Raw genomic sequence first — 27,532 nt, 5'->3', positions numbered from 1 at the left:
GAGAGGGAGAGGGCTGGTTAGACCCACATAGGAGGGAGAGGGAGAGGGCTGGTTAGACCCACATAGGATAGAGAGGGAGAGGGAGAGGGCTGGTTAGACCCACATAGGATAGAGAGGGAGAGGGCTGGTTAGACCCACATAGGATAGAGAGGGAGAGGGCTGGTTAGACCCACATAGGAGGGAGAGGGAGAGGGCTGGTTAGACCCACATAGGATAGAGAGGGAGAGGAGAGGGCTGGTTAGACCCACATAGGATAGAGAGGGGCTGGTTAGACCCACAGGAGGGGAGAGGGCTGGTTAGACCCACATAGGATAGAGAGGGAGAGGGCTGGTTAGACCCACATAGGATAGAGAGGGAGAGGGAGAGGACTGGTTAGACCCACATAGGATAGAGAGGGAGAGGGAGAGGGCTGGTTAGACCCACATAGGATAGAGAGGGAGAGGGAGAGGGCTGGTTAGACCCACATAGGATAGAGAGGGAGAGGGAGAGGACTGGTTAGACCCACATAGGATAGAGAGGGAGAGGGCTGGTTAGACCCACTGGTTAGACCCACATAGGATAGAGAGGGGGCTGAGGGAGAGAGGCTGGTTAGACCCACATAGGATAGAGAGGGAGAGGGAGAGGGCTGGTTAGACCCACATAGGATAGAGAGGGAGAGGGAGAGGGCTGGTTAGACCCACATAGGATAGAGAGGGAGAGGGCTGGTTAGACCCACATAGGATAGAGAGGGAGAGGGAGAGGGCTGGTTAGACCCACATAGGATAGAGAGGGAGAGGGAGAGGGCTGGTTAGACCCACATAGGATAGAGAGGGAGAGGGCTGGTTAGACCCACATAGGATAGAGAGGGAGGGCTGGTTAGAGGATAGAGAGGAGAGGGCTGGTTAGACCCACATAGGAGGGAGAGAGGGCTGGTTAGACCCACATAGGAGAGGGAGAGGGCTGGTTAGACCCACATAGGATAGAGAGGGAGAGGGCTGGTTAGACCCACATAGGATAGAGAGGGAGAGGGAGAGGGCTGGTTAGACCCACATAGGATAGAGAGGAGAGGGAGAGGGCTGGTTAGACCCACATAGGATAGAGAGGGAGAGGGCTGGTTAGACCCACATAGGATAGAGAGGGAGAGGGCACCCATAGGATAGAGAGGGAGAGGGCTGGTTAGACCCACATAGGATAGAGAGGGAGAGGGGCTGGTTAGACCCACATAGGATAGAGAGAGGGAGAGGGGAGAGGGAGAGGGCTGGTTAGACCCACATAGGATAGAGAGGGAGAGAGGGAGGGGCTGGTTAGACCCACATAGGATAGAGAGGGAGAGGGCTGGTTTAGACCCACATAGGAGAGGGAGAGGGAGAGGGCTGGTTAGACCCACATAGGATAGAGAGGGAGAGGGAGGACCCACATAGGAGAGGGAGAGGGCTGGTTAGACCCACATAGGATAGAGAGGGAGAGGGAGAGGGCTGGTTAGACCCACATAGGATAGAGAGGAGAGGGAGAGGGCTGGTTAGACCCACATAGGATAGAGAGGGAGAGGGGACTGGTTAGACCCACATAGGATAGAGAGGGAGAGGATAGAGAGGGGGCTGGTTAGACCCACATAGGATAGAGAGGGAGAGGGAGAGGGGCTGGTTAGACCCACATAGGATAGGAGGGGAGAGGGCTGGTTAGACCCACATAGGATAGAGAGGGAGGGGAGAGGGCTGGTTAGACCCACATAGGATAGAGAGGGAGAGGATAGAGAGGGCTGGTTAGACCCACATAGGATAGAGAGGGAGAGGGGAGAGGGCTGGTTAGACCCACATAGGATAGAGAGGGGAGAGGGCTGGTTAGACCCACATAGGATAGAGAGGGGGAGAGGGCTGGTTAGACCCACATAGGATAGAGAGGGAGAGGGAGAGGGCTGGTTAGACCCACATAGGATAGAGAGGGAGAGGGGTTAGACCTGGTTAGACCCACATAGACCCAGAGAGGGAGAGGGAGAGGGCTGGTTAGACCCACATAGGATAGAGAGGGAGAGGGCTGGTTAGACCCACATAGGATAGAGAGGGAGAGGGAGAGGGCTGGTTAGACCCACATAGGATAGAGAGGGAGAGGGCTGGTTAGACCCACATAGGATAGAGAGGGAGAGGGAGAGGGCTGGTTAGACCCACATAGGATAGAGAGGGAGAGGGCTGGTTAGACCCACATAGGATAGAGAGGGAGAGGGCTGGTTAGACCCACATAGGATAGAGAGGGAGAGGGCTGGTTAGACCCACATAGGATAGAGAGGGAGAGGGCTGGTTAGAGGGAGAGGGAGAGGGCTGGTTAGACCCACATAGGATAGAGAGGGAGAGGGCTGGTTAGACCCACATAGGATAGAGAGGGAGAGGGCTGGTTAGACCCACATAGGATAGAGAGGGAGAGGGCTGGTTAGACCCACATAGGATAGAGAGGGAGAGGGCTGGTTAGACCCACATAGGATAGAGAGGGAGAGGGCTGGTTAGCTGGTTAGACCCACATAGGATAGAGAGGGAGAGGGCTGGTTAGACCCACATAGGATAGAGAGGGAGAGGGCTGGTTAGACCCACATAGGATAGAGAGGGAGAGGGCTGGTTAGACCCACATAGGATAGAGAGGGAGAGGGCTGGTTAGACCCACATAGGATAGAGAGGGAGAGGGCTGGTTAGACCCACATAGGATGGTTAGAGGAGGAGAGAGGGCTGGTTAGACCCACATAGGATAGAGAGGGAGAGGGCTGGTTAGACCCACATAGGATAGAGAGGCTGGTTAGAGGGCTGGTTAGACCCACATAGGAGGGAGAGGGCTGGTTAGACCCACATAGGATAGAGAGGAGGGAGAGGGCTGGTTAGACCCACATAGGATAGAGAGGGAGAGGGCTGGTTAGACCCACATAGGATAGAGAGGGAGAGGGCTGGTTAGACCCATATAGGATAGAGAGGGAGAGGGCTGGTTAGACCCACATAGGAGGGAGAGGGCTGGTTAGACCCACATAGGATAGAGAGGGAGAGGGCTGGTTAGACCCACATAGGATAGAGAGGGAGAGGGCTGGTTAGACCCACATAGGATAGAGAGGGAGAGGGCTGGTTAGACCCACATAGGATAGAGAGGGAGAGGGCTGGTTAGACCCATATAGGATAGAGAGGGAGAGGGCTGGTTAGACCCACATAGGAGGGAGAGGGCTGGTTAGACCCACATAGGATAGAGAGTGCTGAATACATGAGATGGATTCTACATCTATGGTCCTGTTTGGCTGGTTGGCTGGTTGGTTGGCTGGCTGGTTGGCTGGTTGGTTGGTTGGCTGGCTGGTTGGCTGGCTGGTTGGCTGGTTGGTTGGCTGGTTGGCTGGTTGGTTGGCTGGCTGGTTGGTTGGCTGGTTGGTTGGCTGGCTGGTTGGCTGGTTGGCTATGCCACTCTGGTCTGACCCACATAGGATAGATAGGGCTGAATACATGAGATGGATTCTACATCTATGGGTCTGTTTGGTTGGTTGGCTGGTTGCCTGTTTGGTTGGTTGGCTGGTTGGTTGGTTGGCTGGCTGGTTGGCTGGTTGGTTGGCTGGCTGGTTGGCTGGTTGGTTGGCTGGTTGGTTGGTTGGCTGGTTGGTTGGCTGGCTGGTTGGCTGGTTGGTTGGCTGGTTGGTTGGCTGGCTGGTTGGTTGGCTGGTTGATTGGTTGGCTGGTTGGTTGGCTGGTTGGCTATGCCACTCTGGTCTGACCCACATAGGATAGATAGGGCTGAATACATGAGATGGATTCTACATCTATGGGCCTGTTTGGTTGGTTGGCTGGTTGCCTGTTTGGTTGGTTGGCTGGTTGGCTGGCTGGTTGGTTGGTTGGTTGGTTGGTTGGCTGGCTGTTTGGTTGGCTGGTTGGTTGGCTGGTTGTCTATGCCACTCTGGTCTGACCCACATAGGATAGAGAGGGCTGAATACATGAGATGGATTCTACATCTATGGGCCTGTTTGGTTGGTTGGTTGGCTGGTTGGCTGGTTGACTGGTTGACTGGCTGGTTGGCTGGTTGGCTGGTTGACTGGTTGACTGGCTGGTTGGCTGGTTGGCTGGTTGACTGGTTGACTGGTTGACTATGCCACTCTGTAGATGTACATGCAGCAGGATAATGTATAGATGACCCCCATCTGTATGTAATAAATAGGTACAGGATAATGTATAGATGACCCCCATCTGTATGTAATAAATAGGTACAGGATAATGTATAGATGACCCCATCTGTATGTAATAAATAGGTACAGGATAATGTATAGATGACCCCCATCTGTATGTAATAAATAGGTACAGGATAATGTATAGATGACCCCCATCTGTATGTAATAAATAGGTACAGGATAATGTATAGATGACCCCCATCTGTATGTAATAAATAGGTACAGGATAATGTATGACTCTTAAAAAACAGATACAGGGCATTTAGTTCTCATGTTAATCCTGCAGTTGACACATTTCCAAAGCATAGCAACGATCAACTGTCTCTCTCAGACAAAGGTAGCTGATTGGCCAATAAGGGTCACATGTATTAAGGTCAAGACACTGACATTGGAGAGTTCTGTCACACAGCCATTGTCCTGTAGTTCGCTGGTCATTGTGCTCTTCCATTCTGGCTGAAGGAGACAAAGCTTCTGAAGGACAATGTGACAGAGAGGCATTACAAGTTCACAGCAGAGAGAGAAGAGAGAGAAGAGAGAGAAGAGAGAGAACAGAGAGAAGAGAGAGAACAGAGAGAAGAGAGAGAAGAGAGAGAACAGAGAGAAGAGAGAGAACAGAGAGAAGAGAGAGAACAGAGAGAACAGAGAGAAGAGAGAGAAGAGAGAGAACAGAGAGAAGAGAGAAGAGAGAGAACAGAGAGAACAGAGAGAACAGAGAGAACAGAGAGAAGAGAGAGAACAGAGAGAACAGAGAGAAGAGAGAGAAGAGAGAAGAGAGAGAAGAGAGAGAACAGAGAGAAGAGAGAGAACAGAGAGAAGAGAGAGAAGAGAGAGAACAGAGAGAAGAGAGAGAAGAGAGAGAACAGAGAGAAGAGAGAGAACAGAGAGAAGAGAGAGAAGAGAGAGAAGAGAGAGAAGAGAGAGAAGAGAGAGAACAGAGAGAGAGAGAGAGAGAGAACAGAGAGAAGAGAGAGAACAGAGAGAGAAGAGAGAGAACAGAGAGAAGAGAGAGAACAGAGAGAACAGAGAGAGAGAGAACAGAGAGAAGAGAGAGAACAGAGAGAACAGAGAGAACAGAGAGAACAGAGAGAAGAGAGAGAACAGAGAACAGAGAGAACAGAGAGAACAGAGAGAGAGAGAACAGAGAGAACAGAGAGAACAGAGAGAAGAAGAGAATGAGAGAAACAGAGAGAAGAGAGAGAACAGAGAGAAGAGAGAAAATAGCAGAGAGAAGAGAGAAGAGAGAGAACAGAGAGAAGAGAAAGAGAACAGAGAGAACAGAGAGAACAGAGAGAAGAGAGGAACAGAGAGAAGAGAGAGAAGAGAGAGAACAGAGAGAAGAGAGAGAACAGAGAGAAGAGGGAGAAGAGAGAGAACAGAGAGAAGAGGGAGAAGAGAGAGAACAGAGAGAAGAGAGAGAAGAGAGAGAACAGAGAGAAGAGAGGGAACAGAGAGAACAGAGAGAAGAGAGGGAAGAGAGAACAGAGAGAACAGAGAGAAACTTATATTTATTTCATTTGGAGCTGAAAGAGAATGTCTGGGAAATGTTACCTTTTTTTCACCTTTTACGTAGCAAGCTAAAATAAGAGTGTGTGGTTGAGTTTTATGGTTCATTAGGACGTGATTGGAAATAGCCGACGTATGCAGGAAGATACAACGTGTGAGAATAAGAAAAAGACAGAGAGAGAAAGAGAAGTCCTGTGGGTGAGGATGATTAAACCACATCATGTCCTCTCAGCTCTTTCTTACCAAAGGGAGAGGAAAGAGAGGGGAGGAGGGGAGGGAGGAGGAGTGAGGAGGGGGGGAGGGGGAAAGAGGGGAGTGGAGGAGGGAGGGGAGTAGAGGGGAAAGGGAGAGGAAAGGGGAGGAGGGGAGAGAGGAGGGGAGGAGGAGGAGGGGGTTGGGGAGAGAGGAGGGGAGGGGAGGAGAGGGGGAAAGGAGGGAGGGGAAGGAGGAAGAGGGGAGGGGAGGAGGAGGGAGGAGGAGGGGAGGGGGGGAGGGGAGAGAGGAGGAGGGAGGAGGGTTGGGGGAGGGGAGGGAGGAGAGGGAAAGGAGGGGAGAGGAGAGGGGAGGAGGGGGTTGGGGAGGGGAGAGAGGGGGGGGAGGGAAAGGAGGAAAGAGAGGAGAACAGAGGAGGGAAGAGAGGAGGGGAGGGGAGTGGAGGGAAGAGAGGAAGAGGGAGGAGGGGAGAGGAGAGGAGAGGGGAAAGGAGGGGAGAGAGGAGAGGAGGGAAGAGAGGAAGGGACAGGAAAGGAGGGAAGAGAGGAAGAGGGAGGAGGAGAGGCGAACAGGGAGGGGAGGGAAGAGAGGAGGGGGGAGGAGAACAGGGAGGGGAGGGGGGAGGAGAGGAGGAAAGAGAAAAGGAGGGAAGAGAGGGGAGAGGAGACTACCACCCTCCTGGTGTTTCCAGGTCTTTGTGTAGAAGACACTGTATTGTCTAATATGACAATAGGGTCATTTGTTGCGCTGGCGTCTGACTGACACATTTAAAGGCGAGTATCACATGTCGGTGCCCCTCCCTGCAGACTGAAGAATGTCACCTGTCACATCCCTATTGGCTGAAATAATAACTAGTCACGTCCCTATTGGTTCAAATAATAATGAGTGACAATAATAACAACTCATTATAGGAGGGCAGGGAACTCTGGAGCTACATATCGGTTCATCAAATTAACCTGCCAAACCTTTCACCACAACCCCAGACTAGAGAGAGGAGAAAGCTCTGTGTATTTATAGCTAGGCTACAGTACAGTCTGTCTGTAGGCTACAGTACAGTCTGTCTGTAGGCTACAGTACAGTCTGTCTAAACTCTGTCTGTAGGCTACAGTACACTCTGTCTGTAGGCTACAGTACACTCTGTCTGTAGGCTACAGTACACTCTGTCTGTAGGCTACAGTACAGTCTGTCTAAACTCTGTCTGTAGGCTACAGTACACTCTGTCTAAACTCTGTCTGTAGGCTACAGTACACTGTCTGTCTGTAGGCTACAGTACACTCTGTCTGTAGGTTACAGTACACTCTGTCTAAACTCTGTCTGTAGGCTACAGTACACTCTGTCTGTAGGCTACAGTACACTCTGTCTAAACTCTGTAGGCTACAGTACACTCTGTCTAAACTCTGTCTGTAGGCTACAGTACACTCTGTCTGTAGGTTACAGTACACTCTGTCTGTAGGTTACAGTACACTCTGTCTGTAGGCTACAGTACACTCTGTCTGTAGGTTACAGTACACTCTGTCTAACCTCTGTCTGTAGGCTACAGTACACTCTGTCTGTAGGCTACAGTAAACTCTGTCTGTAGGCTACAGTACACTCTGTCTAAACTCTGTCTGTAGGCTACAGTACACTCTGTCTGTAGGCTACAGTACACTCTGTCTGTAGGTTACAGTACACTCTGTCTGTAGGTTACAGTACACTCTGTCTAACCTCTGTCTGTAGACTACAGTACACTCTGTCTGTAGGTTACAGTACACTCTGTCTAAACTCTGTCTGTAGGCTACAGTACACTCTGTCTGTAGGCTACAGTACACTCTGTCTGTAACACACTCTGTCTGTAGACTACAGTACACTCTGTCTGTAGGCTACAGTACACTCTGTCTGTAGGTTAAGTACACTCTGTCTGTAGGCTACAGTACACTCTGTCTGTAGGCTACAGTACACTCTGTCTGTAGGCTACAGTACACTCTGTCTGTAGGTTACAGTACACTCTGTCTAAACTCTGTCTGTAGGCTACAGTACACTCTGTCTAAACTCTGTCTGTAGACTACAGTACACTCTGTCTAAACTCTGTCTGTAGGCTACAGTACACTCTGTCTGTAGGCTACAGTACACTCTGTCTGTAGGTACAGTACACTCTGTCTGTAGGTTACAGTACACTCTGTCTGTAGGTTACAGTACACTCTGTCTGTAGGTTACAGTACACTCTGTCTGTAAACAGTCTCTGTCTGTAGGCTACAGTACACTCTGTCTGTAAACTCTGTCTGTAGGCTACAGTACACTCTGTCTAAACTCTGTCTGTAGACTACAGTACACTCTGTCTGTAGGTTACAGTACACTCTGTCTGTAGGTTACAGTACACTCTGTCTGTAGGCTACAGTACACTCTGTCTGTAGGCTACAGTACACTCTGTCTAAACTCTGTCTGTAGACTACAGTACACTCTGTCTGTAGGTTACAGTACACTCTGTCTGTAGGCTACAGTACACTCTGTCTGTAGGCTACAGTACACTCTGTCTGTAGGTTACAGTACACTCTGTCTGTAGGCTACAGTACACTCTGTCTAAACTCTGTCTGTAGGCTACAGTACACTCTGTCTGTAGGTTACAGTACACTCTGTCTGTAGACTACAGTACACTCTGTCTGTAGGTTACAGTACACTCTGTCTGTAGGTTACAGTACACTCTGTCTGTAGGCTACAGTACACTCTGTCTGTCTGTAGGTTACAGTACACTCTGTCTACAGTACACTCTGTCTGTAGGCTACAGTACACTCTGTCTGTAGTCTGTTACAGTACACTCTGTCTGTAGGCTACAGTACACTCTGTCTGTAGGTTACAGTACACTCTGTCTGTAGACTACTCTGTCTGTAGTACAGTACACTCTGTCTGTAGGTTACAGTACACTCTGTCTGTAGGCTACAGTACACTCTGTCTGTAGGTTACAGTACACTCTGTCTGTAGGTTACAGTACACTCTGTCTGTAGGTTACAGTACACTCTGTCTAAACTCTGTCTGTAGGCTACAGTACACTCTGTCTAGGTTACAGTACACTCTGTCTGTAGGCTACAGTACACTCTCTCTGTCTGTAGGCTACAGTACACTAGGTTACAGTACACTCTGTCTGTAGGTTACAGTACACTCTGTCTGTAGGCTACAGTACACTCTGTCTCTGTCTGTAGGCTACAGTACACTCTGTCTAAACTCTGTCTGTAGGTTACAGTACACTCTGTCTAAACTCTGTCTGTAGGCTACAGTACACTCTGTCTAAACTCTGTCTGTAGGCTACAGTACACTCTGTCTAAACTCTGTCTGTAGGCTACAGTACACTCTGTCTGTAGGCTACAGTACACTCTGTCTGTAGGTTACAGTCTGTCTGTAGGCTACAGTACACTCTGTCTAAACTCTGTCTGTAGGCTACAGTACACTCTGTCTAAACTCTGTCTGTAGGCTACAGTACACTCTGTCTGTAGGTTACAGTACACTCTGTCTGTAGGTTACAGTACACTCTGTCTGTAGGCTACAGTACACTCTGTCTGTAGGCTACAGTACACTCTGTCTGTAGGTTACAGTACACTCTGTCTGTAGGTTACAGTACACTCTGTCTGTAGGCTACAGTACACTCTGTCTGTAGGTTACAGTACAGTCTGTCTGTAGGTTACAGTACACTCTGTCTGTAGGCTACAGTACACTCTGTCTGTAGGCTACAGTACACTCTGTCTGTCTACAGTAACTCTGTCTGTAGGCTACAGTACACTCTGTCTGTAGGCTCTGTCTGTAGGCTACAGTACACTCTGTCTAAACTCTGTCTGTAGGCTACAGTACACTCTGTCTGTAGGTTACAGTACACTCTGTCTGTAGGTTACAGTACACTCTGTCTGTAGGTTACAGTACACTCTGTCTGTAGACTACAGTACACTCTGTAGGTTACAGTACACTCTGTCTGTAGGCTACAGTACACTCTGTCTAAACTCTGTCTGTAGACTACAGTACACTCTGTCTAAACTCTGTCTGTAGACTACAGTACACTCTGTCTGTAGACTACAGTACACTCTGTCTGTAGGCTACAGTACACTCTGTCTGTAGGCTACAGTACACTCTGTCTAAACTCTGTCTGTAGACTACAGTACACTCTGTCTGTAGGCTACAGTACACTCTGTCTGTAGGCTACAGTACACTCGGTCTGTAGGCTACAGTACACTCTGTCTGTAGGTTACAGTACACTCTGTCTGTAGGCTACAGTACACTCTGTCTAAACTCTGTCTGTAGGCTACAGTACACTCTGTCTGTAGGTTACAGTACACTCTGTCTGTAGGCTACAGTACACTCTGTCTGTAGACTACACTCTGTCTGTAGGTACAGTACACTCTGTCTGTAGGTTACAGTACACTCTGTCTGTAGACTACAGTACACTCTGTCTGTAGGTTACAGTACACTCTGTCTGTAGGCTACAGTACACTCTGTCTGTAGGTTACAGTACACTCTGTCTGTAGGCTACAGTACACTCTGTCTGTAGGTTACAGTACACTCTGTCTGTAGACTACAGTACACTCTGTCTGTAGGTTACAGTACAGTCTGTCTGTAGGCTACAGTACACTCTGTCTGTAGGTTACAGTACACTCTGTCTGTAGGTTACAGTACACTCTGTCTGTAGGTTACAGTACACTCTGTCTGTAGACTACAGTACACTCTGTCTAAACTCTGTCTGTAGGTTACAGTACACTCTGTCTAAACTCTGTCTGTAGGCTACAGTACACTCTGTCTAAACTCTGTCTGTAGGCTACAGTACACTCTGTCTAAACTCTGTCTGTAGGCTACAGTACACTCTGTCTGTAGGCTACAGTACACTCTGTCTGTAGGCTACAGTACACTCTGTCTGTAGGCTACAGTACACTCTGTCTAAACTCTGTCTGTAGGCTACAGTACACTCTGTCTAAACTCTGTCTGTAGGCTACAGTACACTCTGTCTAAACTCTGTCTGTAGGCTACAGTACACTCTGTCTAAACTCTGTCTGTAGGCTACAGTACACTCTGTCTGTAGGTTACAGTACACTCTGTCTGTAGGTTACAGTACACTCTGTCTGTAGGCTACAGTACACTCTGTCTGTAGGTTACAGTACACTCTGTCTGTAGGCTACAGTACACTCTGTCTGTAGGTTACAGTACACTCTGTCTAACCTCTGTCTGTAGACTACAGTACACTCTGTCTGTAGGTTACAGTACACTCTGTCTAAACTCTGTCTGTAGACTACAGTACACTCTGTCTAAACTCTGTCTGTAGACTACAGTACACTCTGTCTGTAGACTACAGTACACTCTGTCTGTAGGCTACAGTACACTCTGTCTAAACTCTGTCTTTAGACTACAGTACACTCTGTCTGTAGGTTACAGTAAACTCTGTCTGTAGGCTACAGTAAACTCTGTCTGTTGGCTACAGTACACTCTGTCTGTAGGTTACAGTACACTCTGTAGGTTACAGTAAACTCTGTCTGTAGGCTACAGTACACTCTGTCTGTAGGTTACAGTACACTCTGTCTGTAGGTTACAGTACACTCTGTCTGTAGGTTACAGTACACTCTGTCTGTAGGCTACAGTACACTCTGTCTGTAGGTTACAGTACACTCTGTCTAACCTCTGTCTGTAGACTACAGTACACTCTGTCTGTAGGTTACAGTACACTCTGTCTGTAGGCTACAGTACACTCTGTCTGTAGGTTACAGTACACTCTGTCTAAACTCTGTCTGTAGACTACAGTACACTCTGTCTAAACTCTGTCTGTAGACTACAGTACACTCTATCTGTAGGTTACAGTACACTCTGTCTGTAGGCTACAGTACACTCTGTCTGTAGGCTACAGTACACTCTGTCTGTAGGTTACAGTACACTCTGTCTGTAGGTTACAGTACACTCTGTCTGTAGGTTACAGTACAGTCTGTCTGTAGGTTACAGTACACTCTGTCTGTAGGTTACAGTACACTCTGTCTGTAGACTACAGTACACTCTGTCTAAACTCTGTCTGTAGGTTACAGTACACTCTGTCTAAACTCTGTCTGTAGGCTACAGTACACTCTGTCTAAACTCTGTCTGTAGGCTACAGTACACTCTGTCTGTAGGCTACAGTACACTCTGTCTGTAGGCTACAGTACACTCTGTCTGTAGGCTACAGTACACTCTGTCTGTAGGCTACAGTAAACTCTGTCTGTAGGCTACAGTACACTCTGTCTGTAGGTTACAGTACACTCTGTCTGTAGGCTACAGTACACTCTGTCTGTAGGCTACAGTACACTCTGTCTGTAGGTTACAGTACACTCTGTCTGTAGGCTACAGTACACTCTGTCTGTAGGTTACAGTACACTCTGTCTAACCTCTGTCTGTAGACTACAGTACACTCTGTCTGTAGGTTACAGTACACTCTGTCTGTAGGCTACAGTACACTCTGTCTGTAGGTTACAGTACACTCTGTCTAAACTCTGTCTGTAGACTACAGTACACTCTGTCTGTAGACTACAGTACACTCTGTCTGTAGGCTACAGTACACTCTGTCTGTAGGCTACAGTACACTCTGTCTAAACTCTGTCTGTAGACTACAGTACACTCTGTCTGTAGGCTACAGTACACTCTGTCTGTAGGCTACAGTACACTCGGTCTGTAGGCTACAGTACACTCTGTCTGTAGGTTACAGTACACTCTGTCTGTAGGCTACAGTACACTCTGTCTAAACTCTGTCTGTAGGCTACAGTACACTCTGTCTGTAGGTTACAGTACACTCTGTCTGTAGACTACAGTACACTCTGTCTGTAGGTTACAGTACACTCTGTCTGTAGGCTACAGTACACTCTGTCTGTAGGTTACAGTACACTCTGTCTGTAGGCTACAGTACACTCTGTCTGTAGGTTACAGTACACTCTGTCTGTAGACTACAGTACACTCTGTCTGTAGGTTACAGTACAGTCTGTCTGTAGGCTACAGTACACTCTGTCTGTAGGTTACAGTACACTCTGTCTGTAGGTTACAGTACACTCTGTCTGTAGACTACAGTACACTCTGTCTAAACTCTGTCTGTAGGTTACAGTACACTCTGTCTAAACTCTGTCTGTAGGCTACAGTACACTCTGTCTAAACTCTGTCTGTAGACTACAGTACACTCTGTCTAAACTCTGCCTGTAGGCTACAGTACACTCTGTCTGTAGGCTACAGTACACTCTGTCTAAACTCTGTCTGTAGGCTACAGTACACTCTGTCTGTAGGCTACAGTACACTCTGTCTAAACTCTGTCTGTAGGTTGCAGTACACTCTGTCTAAACTCTGTCTGTAGGCTACAGTACACTCTGTCTAAACTCTGTCTGTAGACTACAGTACACTCTGTCTAAACTCTGCCTGTAGGCTACAGTACACTCTGTCTGTAGGTTACAGTACACTCTGTCTGTAGGTTACAGTAAACTCTGTCTGTAGGCTACAGTACACTCTGTCTGTAGGTTACAGTACACTCTGTCTGTAGGTCTACAGTACACTCTGTCTGTAGGCTACAGTACACTCTGTCTAGGTTACAGTACACTCTGTCTGTAGGTTACAGTACACTCTGTCTGTAGGTTACAGTACACTCTGTCTGTCTGGCTACAGTACACTCTGTCTGTAGGTTACAGTACACTCTGTCTGTAGGTTACAGTACACTCTGTCTGTAGGTTACAGTACACTCTGTCTAAACTCTGTCTGTAGGTTACAGTACAGTACACTCTGTCTAAACTCTGTCTGTAGGCTACAGTACACTCTGTCTAAACTCTGTCTGTAGACTACAGTACACTCTGTCTAAACTCTGCCTGTAGGCTACAGTACACTCTGTCTGTAGGCTACAGTACACACTGTCTAAACTCTGTCTGTAGGCTACAGTACACTCTGTCTAAACTCTGTCTGTAGGCTACAGTACACTCTGTCTAAACTCTGTCTGTAGGCTACAGTACACTCTGTCTGTAGGCTACAGTACACTCTGTCTAAACTCTGTCTGTAGGCTACAGTACACTCTGTCTGTAGGCTACAGTACACTGTCTGTAGGCTCTGTCTGTAGGTTACAGTACACTCTGTCTAAACTCTGTCTGTAGGCTGTCTGTAGGTTACAGTACACTCTGTCTGTAGGCTACACTCTGTCTGTAGGCTACAGTACACTCTGTCTAAACTCTGCCTGTAGGCTACAGTACACTCTGTCTGTAGGTTACAGTACACTCTGTCTGTAGACTACAGTACACTCTGTCTAAACTCTGTCTGTAGGCTACAGTACACTCTGTCTGTAGGTTACAGTACAGTCTGTCTGTAGGTTACAGTACACTCTGTCTGTAGGTTACAGTACACTCTGTCTAAACTCTGTCTGTAGGCTACAGTACACTCTGTCTAAACTCTGTCTGTAGGCTACAGTACACTCTGTCTGTAGGCTACAGTACACTCTGTCTGTAGGTTACAGTACACTGTCTAAACTCTGTCTGTAGGTTACAGTACACTCTGTCTGTAGACTACAGTACACTCTGTCTAAACTCTGTCTGTAGACTACAGTACACTCTGTCTGTAGGCTACAGTACACTCTGTCTAAACTCTGTCTGTAGACTACCTGTGGTGTAATACTGTCATTAACAGATTGTTACCAGATGTTAGAGAGAGTTGTATGTTTTTCCCGGTCTGTCTGTTGTTGGTCAACACATTACATAGACCTGCTGAGATGATCAGGGTTAGAGTACACTCTGTCTGTTGTTGGTCAACGCATTACATAGACCTGCTGAGATGATCAGGGTTAGAGACACACTGGAAATTGGGCCTAATGACGATTGGGCCTAATGACGAAGACTTAATGTCTTCCACATTAAGTGTCTTTACAGCAGTTCTATCCGTGTCTTTAAAGCAGTTCTATCTGTGTCTTTAAAGCAGTTCTATCCGTGTCTTTAAAGCAGTTCTATCCGTGTCTTTACAGCAGTTATATCCGTGTCTTTAAAGCAGTTCTATCCGTGTCTTTACAGCAGTTCTATCCATGTATTTAAAGCAGTTCTATCCGTGTCTTTACAGCAGTTCTATCCGTGTCTTTACAGCAGTTCTATCCGTGTCTTTAAAGCAGTTCTAGCCGTGTCTTTAAAGCAGTTCTATCCGTGTATTTAAAGAAGTTCTATCCGTGTCTTTACAGCAGTTCTATCCGTGTCTTTAAAGCAGTTCTATCCGTGTCTTTAAAGCAGTTCTATCCGTGTCTTTACATCAGTTCTATCCGTGTCTTTAAAGCAGTTCTTTAAAGCAGTTATATCCGTGTCTTTACAGCAGTTCTATCCGTGTCTTTAAAGCAATTCTATCCGTGTCTTTAAAGCAGTTCTTTAAAGCAGTTCTTTAAAGCAGTTCTATCCGTGTCTTTACAGCAGTTCTATCCGTGTCTTTACAGCAGTTCTATCCGTGTCTTTAAAGCAATTCTATCCGTGTCTTTAAAGCAGTTCTTTAAAGCAGTTCTATCCGTGTCTTTAAAGCAGTTCTATCCGTGTCTTTAAAGCAGTTCTATCCGTGTCTTTAAAGCAGTTCTATCCGTGTCTTTAAAGCAGTTATATCCGTGTCTTTACATCAGTTCTATCCGTGTCTTTAAAGCAGTTCTTTAAAGCAGTTCTATCCGTGTCTTTACAGCAGTTCTATCCATGTCTTTAAAGCAGTTCTATCCGTGTCTTTAAAGCAGTTCTATCCGTGTCTTTAAAGCAGTTCTATCCGTGTCTTTACAGCAGTTCTATCCGTGTCTTTAAAGCAGTTCTATCCGTGTCTTTAAAGCAGTTCTATCCGTGTCTTTACATCAGTTCTATCCGTGTCTTTAAAGCAGTTCTTTAAAGCAGTTCTATCCGTGTCTTTACAGCAGTTCTATCCGTGTCTTTAAAGCAGTTCTATCCGTGTCTTTAAAGCAGTTCTTTAAAGCAGTTCTTTAAAGCAGTTCTATCCGTGTATTTAAAGCAGTTCTATCCGTGTCTTTACAGCAGTTCTATCCGTGTCTTTACAGCAGTTCTATCCGTGTCTTTAAAGCAGTTCTTTAAAAAGCAGTTCTATCCGTGTCTTTACAGCAGTTCTATCCGTGTCTTTAAAGCAGTTCTATCCGTGTCTTTAAAGCAGTTCTATCCGTGTCTTTAAAGCAGTTATATCCGTGTCTTTACATCAGTTCTATCCGTGTCTTTAAAGCAGTTCTTTAAAGCAGTTCTATCCGTGTCTTTACAGCAGTTCTATCCGTGTCTTTAAAGCAGTTCTATCAGTGTCTTTAAAGCAGTTCTATCCGTGTCTTTAAAGCAGTTCTATCCGTGTCTTTAAAGCAGTTCTATCCGTGTCTTTACATCAGTTCTATCCGTGTCTTTAAAGCAGTTCTTTAAAGCAGTTCTATCCGTGTCTTTACAGCAGTTCTATCTGTGTCTTTACATCAGTTCTATCCGTGTCTTTAAAGCAGTTCTTTAAAGCAGTTCTATCCGTGTCTTTAAAGCAATTCTATCCGTGTCTTTAAAGCAGTTCTTTAAAGCAGTTCTTTAAAGCAGTTCTATCCGTGTCTTTACAGCAGTTCTATCCGTGTCTTTACAGCAGTTCTATCCGTGTCTTTAAAGTATTTCTATCCGTGTCTTTAAATCAGTCCTATCCGTGTCTTTAAAGCAGTTCTATCCGTGTCTTTACAGCAGTTCTATCCGTGTCTTTAAAGCAGTTCTATCCGTGTCTTTAAAGCAGTTCTATCCGTCTGTCTGTGAGGGTAATGGAGCGTCTAGATGTGTCCTGGTGTTTCCTGGTTTTTGGAACGTCAAACCAAGTTGAACTCTGTCCCTGTTTGTAGTTTCCCTCCCCCAGTCTTGTCCCACATAGAAAACACACAATGATGATTAACTGAAGAAAACAAATTCCTTCTGCTGCTTTTACATATTCAGGAAAATAATGTGGGACCCCTTTTTTCCAACAAGGATTTTGTATCAGATCTCTTTTGTTCTGGCAGGTCTTTATGTCTCACTCTCTTTGTCTCTTTCACATTTCACCTGTTCATCAGTCTCTCCCTGTCTCTCTCTCCTCCTCCTCTCTCTCCCAGCCCAGTGGGTTGGTCCACAGGGGTTTGAGGCCCTTTCGTACTCCAGTAATTGATGAATTGTATGCGATATGCAAATGAGAATCCATAAATCTTATGAATGACAGCTTAATTTATGTGAGCCTTAATGATTGCGGGATTAGATTTTAATTAAATGTCCTCAAAGGCACCCTGACTGGGTAGTTGCAATCTCGCTCCTCTCTCTCTCTCTCCTCTCTCTCTCTCTCTCTCTCTCTCTCTCCCTCTCTCTCCTCTCTCTCTCTCTCTCTCTCTCTCTCTCTCTCTCTCTCTCTCTCTCTCTCTCTCCCTCTCTCTCTCTCTCTCTCTCTCTCTCTCTCTCTCTCTCTCTCTCTCTCTCCCCTCTCTCTGTCTCGCTCTCTCTGTCTCGCTCTCTGTCTCTCTCTCTCTCTGTCTCTCTCTCTGTCTCTCTCCCTGTCTCTCTCTCTCTCTCTCTCTCTCTCTCTCTCTCTCTCTCTCTGTCTCTCTCTCTGTCTCTCTCTCTCTCTCTCTCTCTCTCTCTCTCTCTCTCTCTCTCTCTCTCCAAGTCTACTGTCAGATTAAGTTTCTGGGAACAATTTATTGATAAGCTCAGAGCTCCGTCTTGTCAACCAACCAAAGGAGCAGCAATGAATAAATAGTGAAAAAGGAGGCAGAGAATCTCATCTGCTCATCTCATTTAGGTCCTTCCTAGAACTTGTGATTTTCCTCCTGGAGATAACTGTGAATGCGTCCCAAATGGCACCCTATTCCCTATATAGTGCACTACTTTTGACCAGGGCCCATGGCACCCTATTCCCTATATAGTGTACTACTTTTGACCAGAACCCATGCCACCCTATTCCCTATATAGTGCACTACTTTTGACCAGAACCCATGCCACCCTATTCCCTATATAGTGTACTACTTTTGACCAGGGTCCAAAGGGGATGGGGTGCCATTTGGGACACATTCTAACTGTGTTATGACGTCTTTGTACTCTTATAACACAGTCATGAAGTCAGGTTCTCAGTCTTAATTAGAGAGAGAGACAGACAGACAGACAGACAGACAGACAGACTCTCCTCTGTCTGAAGAGACAGAGACGAGAGGAGAGAGAGAGAGTCTCTCTCTGTCTGTCATAAATCAAACCACTCCTAATCCCTTCTTTTTCTAAAGGTCACTCAGCTTGATAAAAAGGTGTTTAGTTCATTTATTTCCTCTCTGGCATGGTGAGATAAAGCAACAGAACTACTGGGGCAGGAGGAGAGAAGAGGGAGGCAACGCTGGTTTCATATTTCTGGAAGGATGATTGGCTAAGGGGTGAGGTCAGAGGTAGCGCTGAAACACTTCCTGTCTCTCAAGAGAGGAAAGCACCTCCTCTGTCCTCTCTCCTCTGTCCTCTGAGGAGAGAGTAAGAGAGGAGAGAGGACCCGAGGAGAGAGGACCTGAGAAGTATGTAATTGAGATCTTGTTACAGGCTGAGATCATCCCAAAAAAGTCATCCTTTATGATGCAAAGCCAAGGTTTGTTGGTTCAATTCCCGCAGTGATCACATACTCATACAACTAATGTAAGTGTACTGTGACTGTGTCTGGATAAAAGCCTCTGTGTAACTGATTCGTTTGATTGTGTTTCCAGCTCGCGTCCTGGACGCCCCCCAAAGAGGGCTCAGAGTATGACATCATCAGAGAACCAACACCTTCTGTCTCATTCTGTCAGCGGGCTGATGTCAGCTGGAATCATGCCCCCTACTGGTGAGGGACCTGCATAGCACACACACGCACAGTCACACACACACAGTCACACACACAGTCACACACACACAGTCACACACACACACACAGTCGCACACACACACAGTCACACACACACATAAACAGAAGTATCAGTTGAAGTGTGATGTGTTTGTTCTTCTGTCATCACCTCTATTTTACAGTCTTCTATTTTGAACCACAGTGTTCCTGTAGACTATGTTCTCTCAGTGTTCCTGTAGACTATGTTCTCTGTGTTCCTGTAGTCTATGTTCTCTCAGTGTTCCTGTAGACTATGTTCTCTCAGTGTTCCTGTAGACTATGTTCTCTCAGTGTTCCTGTAGACTATGTCTCTCAGTGTTCCTGTAGACTGTTCTCCCAGTGTTCCTGTAGTTTATGTTCTCTCAGTGTTCCTGTAGACTATGTTCTCCCAGTGTTCCTGTAGACTATGTTCTCTCAGTGTTCCTGTAGTCTATGTTCTCTCAGTGTTCCTGTAGACTGTTCTCCCAGTGTTCCTGTAGACTGTTCTCCCAGTGTTCCTGTAGACTATGTTCTCTCAGTGTTCCTGTAGACTGTTCTCTCAGTGTTCCTGTAGACTGTTCTCCCAGTGTTCCTGTAGTCTATGTTCTCTCTGTGTTCCTGTAGACTATGTTCTCTCAGTGTTCCTGTAGACTGTTCTCCCAGTGTTCCTGTAGACTATGTTCTCTCTGTGTTCCTGTAGACTATGTTCTCTCAGTGTTCCTGTAGACTATGTTCTCTGTGTTCCTGTAGACTATGTTCTCTGTGTTCCTGTAGACTATGTTCTCCCAGTGTTCCTGTAGACTATGTTCTCTCAGTGTTCCTGTAGTCTTATGTTCTCCCAGTGTTCCTGTAGTCTATGTGCTCCCAGTGTTCCTGTAGACTGTTCTCCCAGTGTTCCTGTAGTTTATGTTCTCTCAGTGTTCCTGTAGACTATGTTCTCCCAGTGTTCCTGTAGACTATGTTCTCTCAGTGTTCCTGTAGTCTATGTTCTCCCAGTGTTCCTGTAGACTGTTCTCCCAGTGTTCCTGTAGACTGTTCTCCCAGTGTTCCTGTAGACTATGTTCTCCCAGTGTTCCTGTAGACTATGTTCTCTCAGTGTTCCTGTAGACTGTTCTCTCAGTGTTCCTGTAGACTGTTCTCCCAGTGTTCCTGTAGTCTATGTTCTCTCTGTGTTCCTGTAGACTATGTTCTCTCAGTGTTCCTGTAGACTGTTCTCCCAGTGTTCATGTAGACTATGTTCTCTCAGTGTTCCCGTAGACTGTTCTCTCAGTGTTCCTGTAGTCTATGTTCTCTCTGTGTTCCTGTAGACTATGTTCTCTCAGTGTTCCTGTAGACTATGTTCTCTCAGTGTTCCTGTAGACTATGTTCTCTCAGTGTTCCTGTAGACTGTTCTCCCAGTGTTCCTGTAGACTATGTTCTCTCTGTGTTCCTGTAGACTATGTTCTCTCAGTGTTCCTGTAGACTATGTTCTCTCAGTGTTCCTGTAGACTATGTTCTCCCAGTGTTCCTGTAGACTATGTTCTCTCAGTGTTCCTGTAGACTATGTTCTCTGTGTTCCTGTAGACTATGTTCTCTGTGTTCCTGTAGACTATGTTCTCCCAGTGTTCCTGTAGACTATGTTCTCTCAGTGTTCCTGTAGACTATGTTCTCTGTGTTCCTGTAGACTATGTTCTCTGTGTTCCTGTAGACTATGTTCTCCCAGTGTTCCTGTAGACTATGTTCTCTCAGTGTTCCTGTAGTCTTATGTTCTCCCAGTGTTCCTGTAGTCTATGTTCTCCCAGTGTTCCTGTAGTCTATGTTCTCCCAGTGTTCCTGTAGACTGTTCTCCCAGTGTTCCTGTAGACTATGTTCTCTCAGTGTTCCCGTAGACTGTTCTCTCAGTGTTCCTGTAGACTGTTCTCCCAGTGTTCCTGTAGACTGTTCTCCCAGTGTTCCTGTAGTCTATGTTCTCTCTGTGTTCCTGTAGACTATGTTCTCTCAGTGTTCCTGTAGACTATGTTCTCTCAGTGTTCCTGTAGACTATGTTCTCTCAGTGTTCCTGTAGACTGTTCTCCCAGTGTTCCTGTAGACTATGTTCTCTCTGTGTTCCTGTAGACTATGTTCTCTGTGTTCCTGTAGACTATGTTCTCCCAGTGTTCCTGTAGACTATGTTCTCTCAGTGTTCCTGTAGTCTTATGTTCTCCCAGTGTTCCTGTAGTCTATGTTCTCACAGTGTTCCTGTAGACTTTGTTCTCTCAGTGTTCCTGTAGACTATGTTCTCTCAGTGTTCCTGTAGACTATGTTCTCTCAGTGTTCCTGTAGACTGTTCTCTCAGTGTTCCTGTAGTCTATGTTCTCTCAGTGTTCCTGTAGACTGTTCTCCCAGTGTTCCTGTAGACTATGTTCTCTCAGTGTTCCTGTAGACTATGTTCTCTGTGTTCCTGTAGACTGTTCTCCCAGTGTTCCTGTAGACTATGTTCTCTCAGTGTTCCCGTAGACTGTTCTCTCAGTGTTCCTGTAGACTGTTCTCCCAGTGTTCCTGTAGTCTATGTTCTCTCTGTGTTCCTGTAGACTATGTTCTCTCAGTGTTCCTGTAGACTATGTTCTCTCAGTGTTCCTGTAGACTATGTTCTCTCAGTGTTCCTGTAGACTGTTCTCCCAGTGTTCCTGTAGACTATGTTCTCTCAGTGTTCCTGTAGACTATGTTCTCTGTGTTCCTGTAGACTATGTTCTCTGTGTTCCTGTAGACTATGTTCTCTCAGTGTTCCTGTAGACTATGTTCTCCCAGTGTTCCTGTAGTCTATGTTCTCACAGTGTTCCTGTAGACTTTGTTCTCTCAGTGTTCCTGTAGACTATGTTCTCTCAGTGTTCCTGTAGACTATGTTCTCTCAGTGTTCCTGTAGACTGTTCTCTCAGTGTTCCTGTAGTCTATGTTCTCTCAGTGTTCCTGTAGACTGTTCTCCCAGTGTTCCTGTAGACTATGTTCTCTCAGTGTTCCTGTAGACTATGTTCTCTGTGTTCCTGTAGACTATGTTCTCTGTGTTCCTGTAGACTATGTTCTCCCAGTGTTCCTGTAGACTATGTTCTCTCAGTGTTCCTGTAGACTATGTTCTCCCAGTGTTCCTGTAGACTGTTCTCCCAGTGTTCCTGTAGTCTATGTTCTCTCAGTGTTCCTGTAGACTATGTTCTCCCAGTGTTCCTGTAGACTATGTTCTCTCAGTGTTCCTGTAGTCTATGTTCTCCCAGTGTTCCTGTAGACTGTTCTCCCAGTGTTCCTGTAGACTGTTCTCTCAGTGTTCCTGTAGACTGTTCTCTCAGTGTTCCTGTAGACTGTTCTCCCAGTGTTCCTGTAGTCTATGTTCTCTCTGTGTTCCTGTAGACTGTTCTCCCAGTGTTCCTGTAGACTATGTTCTCTCTGTGTTCCTGTAGACTATGTTCTCTCAGTGTTCCTGTAGACTATGTTCTCTCAGTGTTCCTGTAGACTATGTTCTCTCAGTGTTCCTGTAGACTGTTCTCCCAGTGTTCCTGTAGACTATGTTCTCTCAGTGTTCCTGTAGACTATGTTCTCTGTGTTCCTGTAGACTATGTTCTCTGTGTTCCTGTAGACTATGTTCTCCCAGTGTTCCTGTAGACTATGTTCTGAGTTTCCTGTAGTCTTATGTTCTCCAGTGTTCCTGTAGTCTACCTGTTCTCCCAGTGTTCCTGTAGACTATGTTCTCTCAGTTTCAGCCCACTGTCTGCCAGGTTCTCTCTACCTGTTCTCCCAGTGTTCCTGTAGACTATGTTCTGAGTTACAGCCCACCTCTGCAGGCCTCTCTACCTGTTCTCCCAGTGTTCCTGTAGACTATGTTCTGAGTTACAGCCCACCTCTGCAGGCCTCTCTACCTGTTCTCCCAGTGTTCCTGTAGACTATGTTCTGAGTTACAGCCCACCTCTGCAGGCCTCTCTACCTGTTCTCCCAGTGTTCCTGTAGACTATGTTCTGAGTTACAGCCCACCTCTGCAGGCCTCTCTTCCTGTTCTCCCAGTGTTCCTGTAGACTATGTTCTGAGTTACAGCCCACCTCTGCAGGCCTCTCTACCTGTTCTCCCAGTGTTCCTGTAGACTATGTTCTGAGTTACAGCCCACCTCTGCAGGCCTCTCTACCTGTTCTCCCAGTGTTCCTGTAGACTATGTTCTGAGTTTATAGCCCACCTCTGCAGGCCTCTCTACCTGTTCTCTGTGTGTTTCACCGTTCAGCGTTCAAAGCTGCCCTTCTCTTTGTGTGCTTTTGTAAAACTCAATCTGTTCGTTCTCCACCTCAAAACAAGCTATTTCTACAAGTCCTTTTTACTCTCTGTGTTCAAAAGCATCCTGCGCCTCAGAGAGCGGTGTCTCTGGGAGAGAGTCAGACTCAAAGTAATACTCACTGGGCCTGAGAGAGAGTCTCAGAGCCCTTTTAACTGGAGGAGAGGTCACAACATCAATGTCAGCGGAGGAGATTAGAATTGAAAGGCCACAGGAGACTGAAAGAGAGGGAGGGAGGGAGAGAGAGAGAGGGAGGGAGAGAGAGAGAGGGAGGGAGAGGGAGGGAGGGAGTGGGAGACAGAGAGAGAGGGAGGGAGGGAGAGAGGGAGTGGAAGACAGAGAGAGGGAGGGAGGGAGAGAGGGAATGGGAGACAGAGAGAGAGGGAGGGAGGGAGAGACAGAGAGAGAGGGAGGGAGGGAGAGAGGGAGGGAGTGGGAGACAGAGAGGGAGACAGAGAGAGAGACAGAACAGAATGGCGTTTTGTTTAGCCAAGTGTAAACCTGAAGGAAACCTTTGATATCATCCTCTCCAGCCTCGCTGGGGTGACGGCTTCTTTCACACTGATCTTGACATTTATTAAAGAGAACTGAGGAACAGAGGCAGGAACAGAGGGGGGACAGAGGGAGGGACAGAGGGTGACAGAGGGGTGACCAGAGGGGGAACAGAGGGGGGACAGAGGGGGGACAGAGGGGGAACAGAGGGAGGGACAGAGGGGGAACAGAGGGGGGGAACAGAGGGGTGACAGAGGGGGAACAGAGGGGGGTGACAGAGGGGGGAACAGAGGGGGGGACAGAGGGGTGACAGAGGGGGGACAGGGGGGGGAACAGAGGGGGGAACAGAGGGGGAACAGAGGGGTGACAGGGGGGAACAGAGGGGGGGACAGAGGGGGAACAGAGGGAGGACAGAGAGGGGGGAACAGAGGGGGGAACAGAGGGGGGAACAGAGAAGGAGACGTTTTTAACGGCAAAGCTCAGTTCATTTCAGAGGTGAGTTGTCCTTAACTAGCTCAGTGATTTTAATGACAAATAGAGACTTTATCATGCATATTGGGGCGGCAGGGTAGCCTAGTGGTTAGAGCGTTGGACTAGTAACCGGAAGGTTGCAAGTTCAAACCCCCGAGCTGACAAGGTACAAATCTGCCATTCTGCCCCTGAACAGGCAGTTAACCCACTGTTCCTAGGCCGTCATTGAAAATAAGAATTTGTTCTTAACTGACTTGCCTAGTTAAATAAAGGTAAAAAATATATATAAAAAAATAAAAAAATATTACTGTCCATTTAAAATACTTGACTTGGAGGAGAGACAGAGTAGGATGTTACTGGTGCTTTAAGGGCGGATCTGTTCCATTAGTAGATCATGTGTTGAAGGCTGATGGCCCAGTGGTGTACTGAGTCACTATGGAGATAGATAGATGTGTTGAAGGCTGATGGCCCACTGGTGTACTGAGTCACTATGGAGATAGATAGATGTGTTGAAGGCTGATGGCCCACTGGTGTACTGAGTCACTATGGAGATAGATAGATGTGTTGAAGGCTGATGGCCCACTGGTGTACTGAGTCACTATGGAGATAGATAGATGTGTTGAAGGCTGATGGCCCAGTGGTGTACTGAGTCACTATGGAGATAGATAGATGTGTTGAAGGCTGATGGCCCAGTGGTGTACTGAGTCACTATGGAGATAGATAGATGTGTTGAAGGCTGATGGCCCAGTGGTGTACTGAGTCACTATGGAGATAGATAGATGTGTTGAAGGCTGATGGCCCAGTGGTGTACTGAGTCACTATAGCGACAAACAGCAAATGTATCCAACAAATGTGTAGAGTCACTAGCTTGATGTAGTCATTGCATGCTATGGGACCAGATACATAGAAATGAATTTGTCCGTTTGGTCGTCTAAATGGAGAGACTATGTATAACAAGAGCTGTCATTTCTAAACAGTCCACCTGATATGGATGTAAATACCAAAGCTGTGGTCTGTACTGAGTCACTATGGAGATATGATAGACCTGTGTTGAAATGGCTGATGGCCTCATGGCTGGAAATGACCTGGTGGCCTCATGGCTGGAAATGACCTGGTGGCCTGGCTGGAAATCACTGGCTGGAAATGACCTGGAGAAATGACCTGGTGGCCTCATGGCTGAAATGACCTCTCAGTGGTGGCCTCATGGCTGGAAATGACCTGGTGGCCTCATGGCTGGAAATGACCTGGTGGCCTCATGGCTGGAAATGACCTGGTGGCCTCATGGCTGGAAATGACCTGGTGGCCTCATGGCTGGAATGACCTGGTGGCCTCATGGCTGAATGACCTGGTGGTCTCACTGGAATGACCTGGTGGTCATGGCTGGAATGACCTGGATAGATGGCTGGAATGACCTGGTTGAACCTGGCCTCATGGCTGGCCCAGTGGCCTCATGGCTGGAAAGAGTCACTATGGAGATAGATAGATGTGTTGAAGGCTGATGGCCTGGTGGTGGTGTGACCTGGTGGCTGGCTGGAGTCACTGGAAATGACCTGGTGGTCTCATGGCTGGAAATGAGATGGAATGACCTGGTGGCCTCATGGCTGGAAATGACCTGGTGGCCTCATGGCTGAATGACCTGATGGCTGGAAATGACCTGGTGGTCTCATGGCTGGAAATGACCTGGTGGTCTCGTGGCTGGAATGACCTGGTGGCCTCATGGCTGGAATGACTGAGTCACTATGGAGATGGAAATGACCTGATGCCTCATGGCTGAATGACCTGGCTGATGGCCCAGTGGTGTGGACTGAGTCACTGGCTGGAATGACCTGGTGGCCTCATGGCTGGTAATGACCTGGTGGCCTCATGGCTGGAAATGACCTGGTGGTCTCATGGCTGGAAATGACCTGGTGGTCTCATGGCTGGTCACCTGGTGGCCTCATGGCTGGTCATGACCTGGTGGCCTCATGGCTGGAAATGACCTGGTGGCCTCATGGCTGGAAATGACCTGGTGGCCTCATGGCTGGAAATGACCTGGTGGTCTCGTGGCTGGAAATGACCTCATTGCATGCTGGAAATGACCTGGTGGTCTCATGGCTGGAATGACCTGGTGGCCTCATGGCTGAAATGACCTGGTGGCCTCATGGCTGGAAATGAATGGCCTCATGGCTGGAATGACCGGTGGCCTCATGGCTGGAATGACCTGGTGGCCTCGTGGCTGGAATGACCTGGTGGCCTCTGGAAATGGAGAGACCTATGGCTGGAATGACCTGGTGGCCTAATGACCTGGTGGCCTCAAATGACCTGGTGGCCTCATTGACCTGGTGGCCTCTGGTAATGACCTGGTGGCCTGGCGTGGCTGTCCACCTGATATGGATGGCTGGTAATGACCTGGTGGCCTGATAATGACCTGGTGGCCTCGTGGCTGGTAATGACCTGGGGGGCCTCAGGCTGGAATGACCTGGTGGCCTCATGGCTGGAAATGACCTGGTGGTCTCATGGCTGGAAATGACCTGGTGGTCTCATGGCTGGAAATGACCTGGTGGCCTCATGGCTGGAAATGACCTGGTGGCCTCATGGCTGGAAATGACCTGGTGGTCTCATGGCTGGAAATGACCTGGTGGTCTCATGGCTGGAAATGACCTGGTGGCCTCATGGCTGGAAATGACCTGGTGGCCTCATGGCTGGAAATGACCTGGTGGTCTCATGGCTGGAAATGACCTGGTGGCCTCATGGCTGGAAATGACCTGGTGGCCTCATGGCTGACCTGGTGGCCTCATGGCTGGAAATGACCTGGTGGTCTCATGGCTGGAAATGACCTGGTGGCCTCATGGCTGGAAATGACCTGGTGGCCTCATGGCTGGAATGACCTGGTGGCCTCATGGCTGGAAATGACCTGGTGGTCTCATGGCTGGAAATGACCTGGTGGTCTCATGGCTGGAAATGACCTGGTGGCCTGATGGCTGGAATGACCTGGTGGCCTCATGGCTGGAAATGACCTGGTGGCCTCATGGCTGGAAATGACCTGGTGGCCTCGTGGCTGGAAATGACCTGGTGGTCTCGTGGCTGGAAATGACCTGGTGGTCTCGTGGCTGGAAATGACCTGGTGGTCTCATGGCTGGAATGACCTGGTGGTCTCATGGCTGGAATGACCTGGTGGCCTCATGGCTGGAATGACCTGGTGGCCTCATGGCTGGAATGACCTGGTGGCCTCATGGCTGGAAATGACCTGGTGGCCTCATGGCTGGAAATGACCTGGTGGCCTCATGGCTGGAAATGACCTGGTGGCCTCATGGCTGGAATGACCTGGTGGCCTCATGGCTGGAATGACCTGGTGGCCTCATGGCTGGAAATGACCTGGTGGCCTCATGGCTGGAAATGACCTGGTGGCCTCATGGCTGGAAATGACCTGGTGGCCTCATGGCTGGAAATGACCTGGTGGCCTCATGGCTGGAATGACCTGGTGGCCTCATGGCTGGAATGACCTGGTGGCCTCATGGCTGGAATGACCTGGTGGCCTCGTGGCTGGAATGACCTGGTGGTCTCGTGGCTGGAATGACCTGGTGGCCTCATGGCTGGAATGACCTGGTGGCCTCATGGCTGGAATGACCTGGTGGCCTCATGGCTGGAATGACCTGGTGGCC

General features: G+C 47.8%; 1 protein-coding gene across 3 annotated transcripts in view; it reads left to right on the top strand.

Moving 5' to 3' along the window:
• dachc (dachshund c) overlaps nucleotides 1–27,532 on the top strand; it is a 100,133-nt gene that overhangs the window by 13,820 nt on the left and 58,781 nt on the right. For all 3 annotated transcript variants that reach the window (XR_010464719.1, XR_010464718.1, XM_065022607.1), the window contains exon 2: nucleotides 18,531–18,646. Coding sequence is in view for 1 of the 3 variants with exons in the window: in XM_065022607.1 (XP_064878679.1) it covers nucleotides 18,531–18,646 (116 nt within the window). In the remaining 2 variants the exon portion in view is untranslated. The remainder of the gene's footprint in view (nucleotides 1–18,530; nucleotides 18,647–27,532) is intronic.

Source organism: Oncorhynchus nerka, linkage group LG2, assembly GCF_034236695.1.
Source record: "Oncorhynchus nerka isolate Pitt River linkage group LG2, Oner_Uvic_2.0, whole genome shotgun sequence".
In the NCBI taxonomy this organism is placed as follows: domain Eukaryota; kingdom Metazoa; phylum Chordata; class Actinopteri; order Salmoniformes; family Salmonidae; genus Oncorhynchus; species Oncorhynchus nerka.
This window is presented reverse-complemented; position numbering and strand designations above follow the sequence as displayed.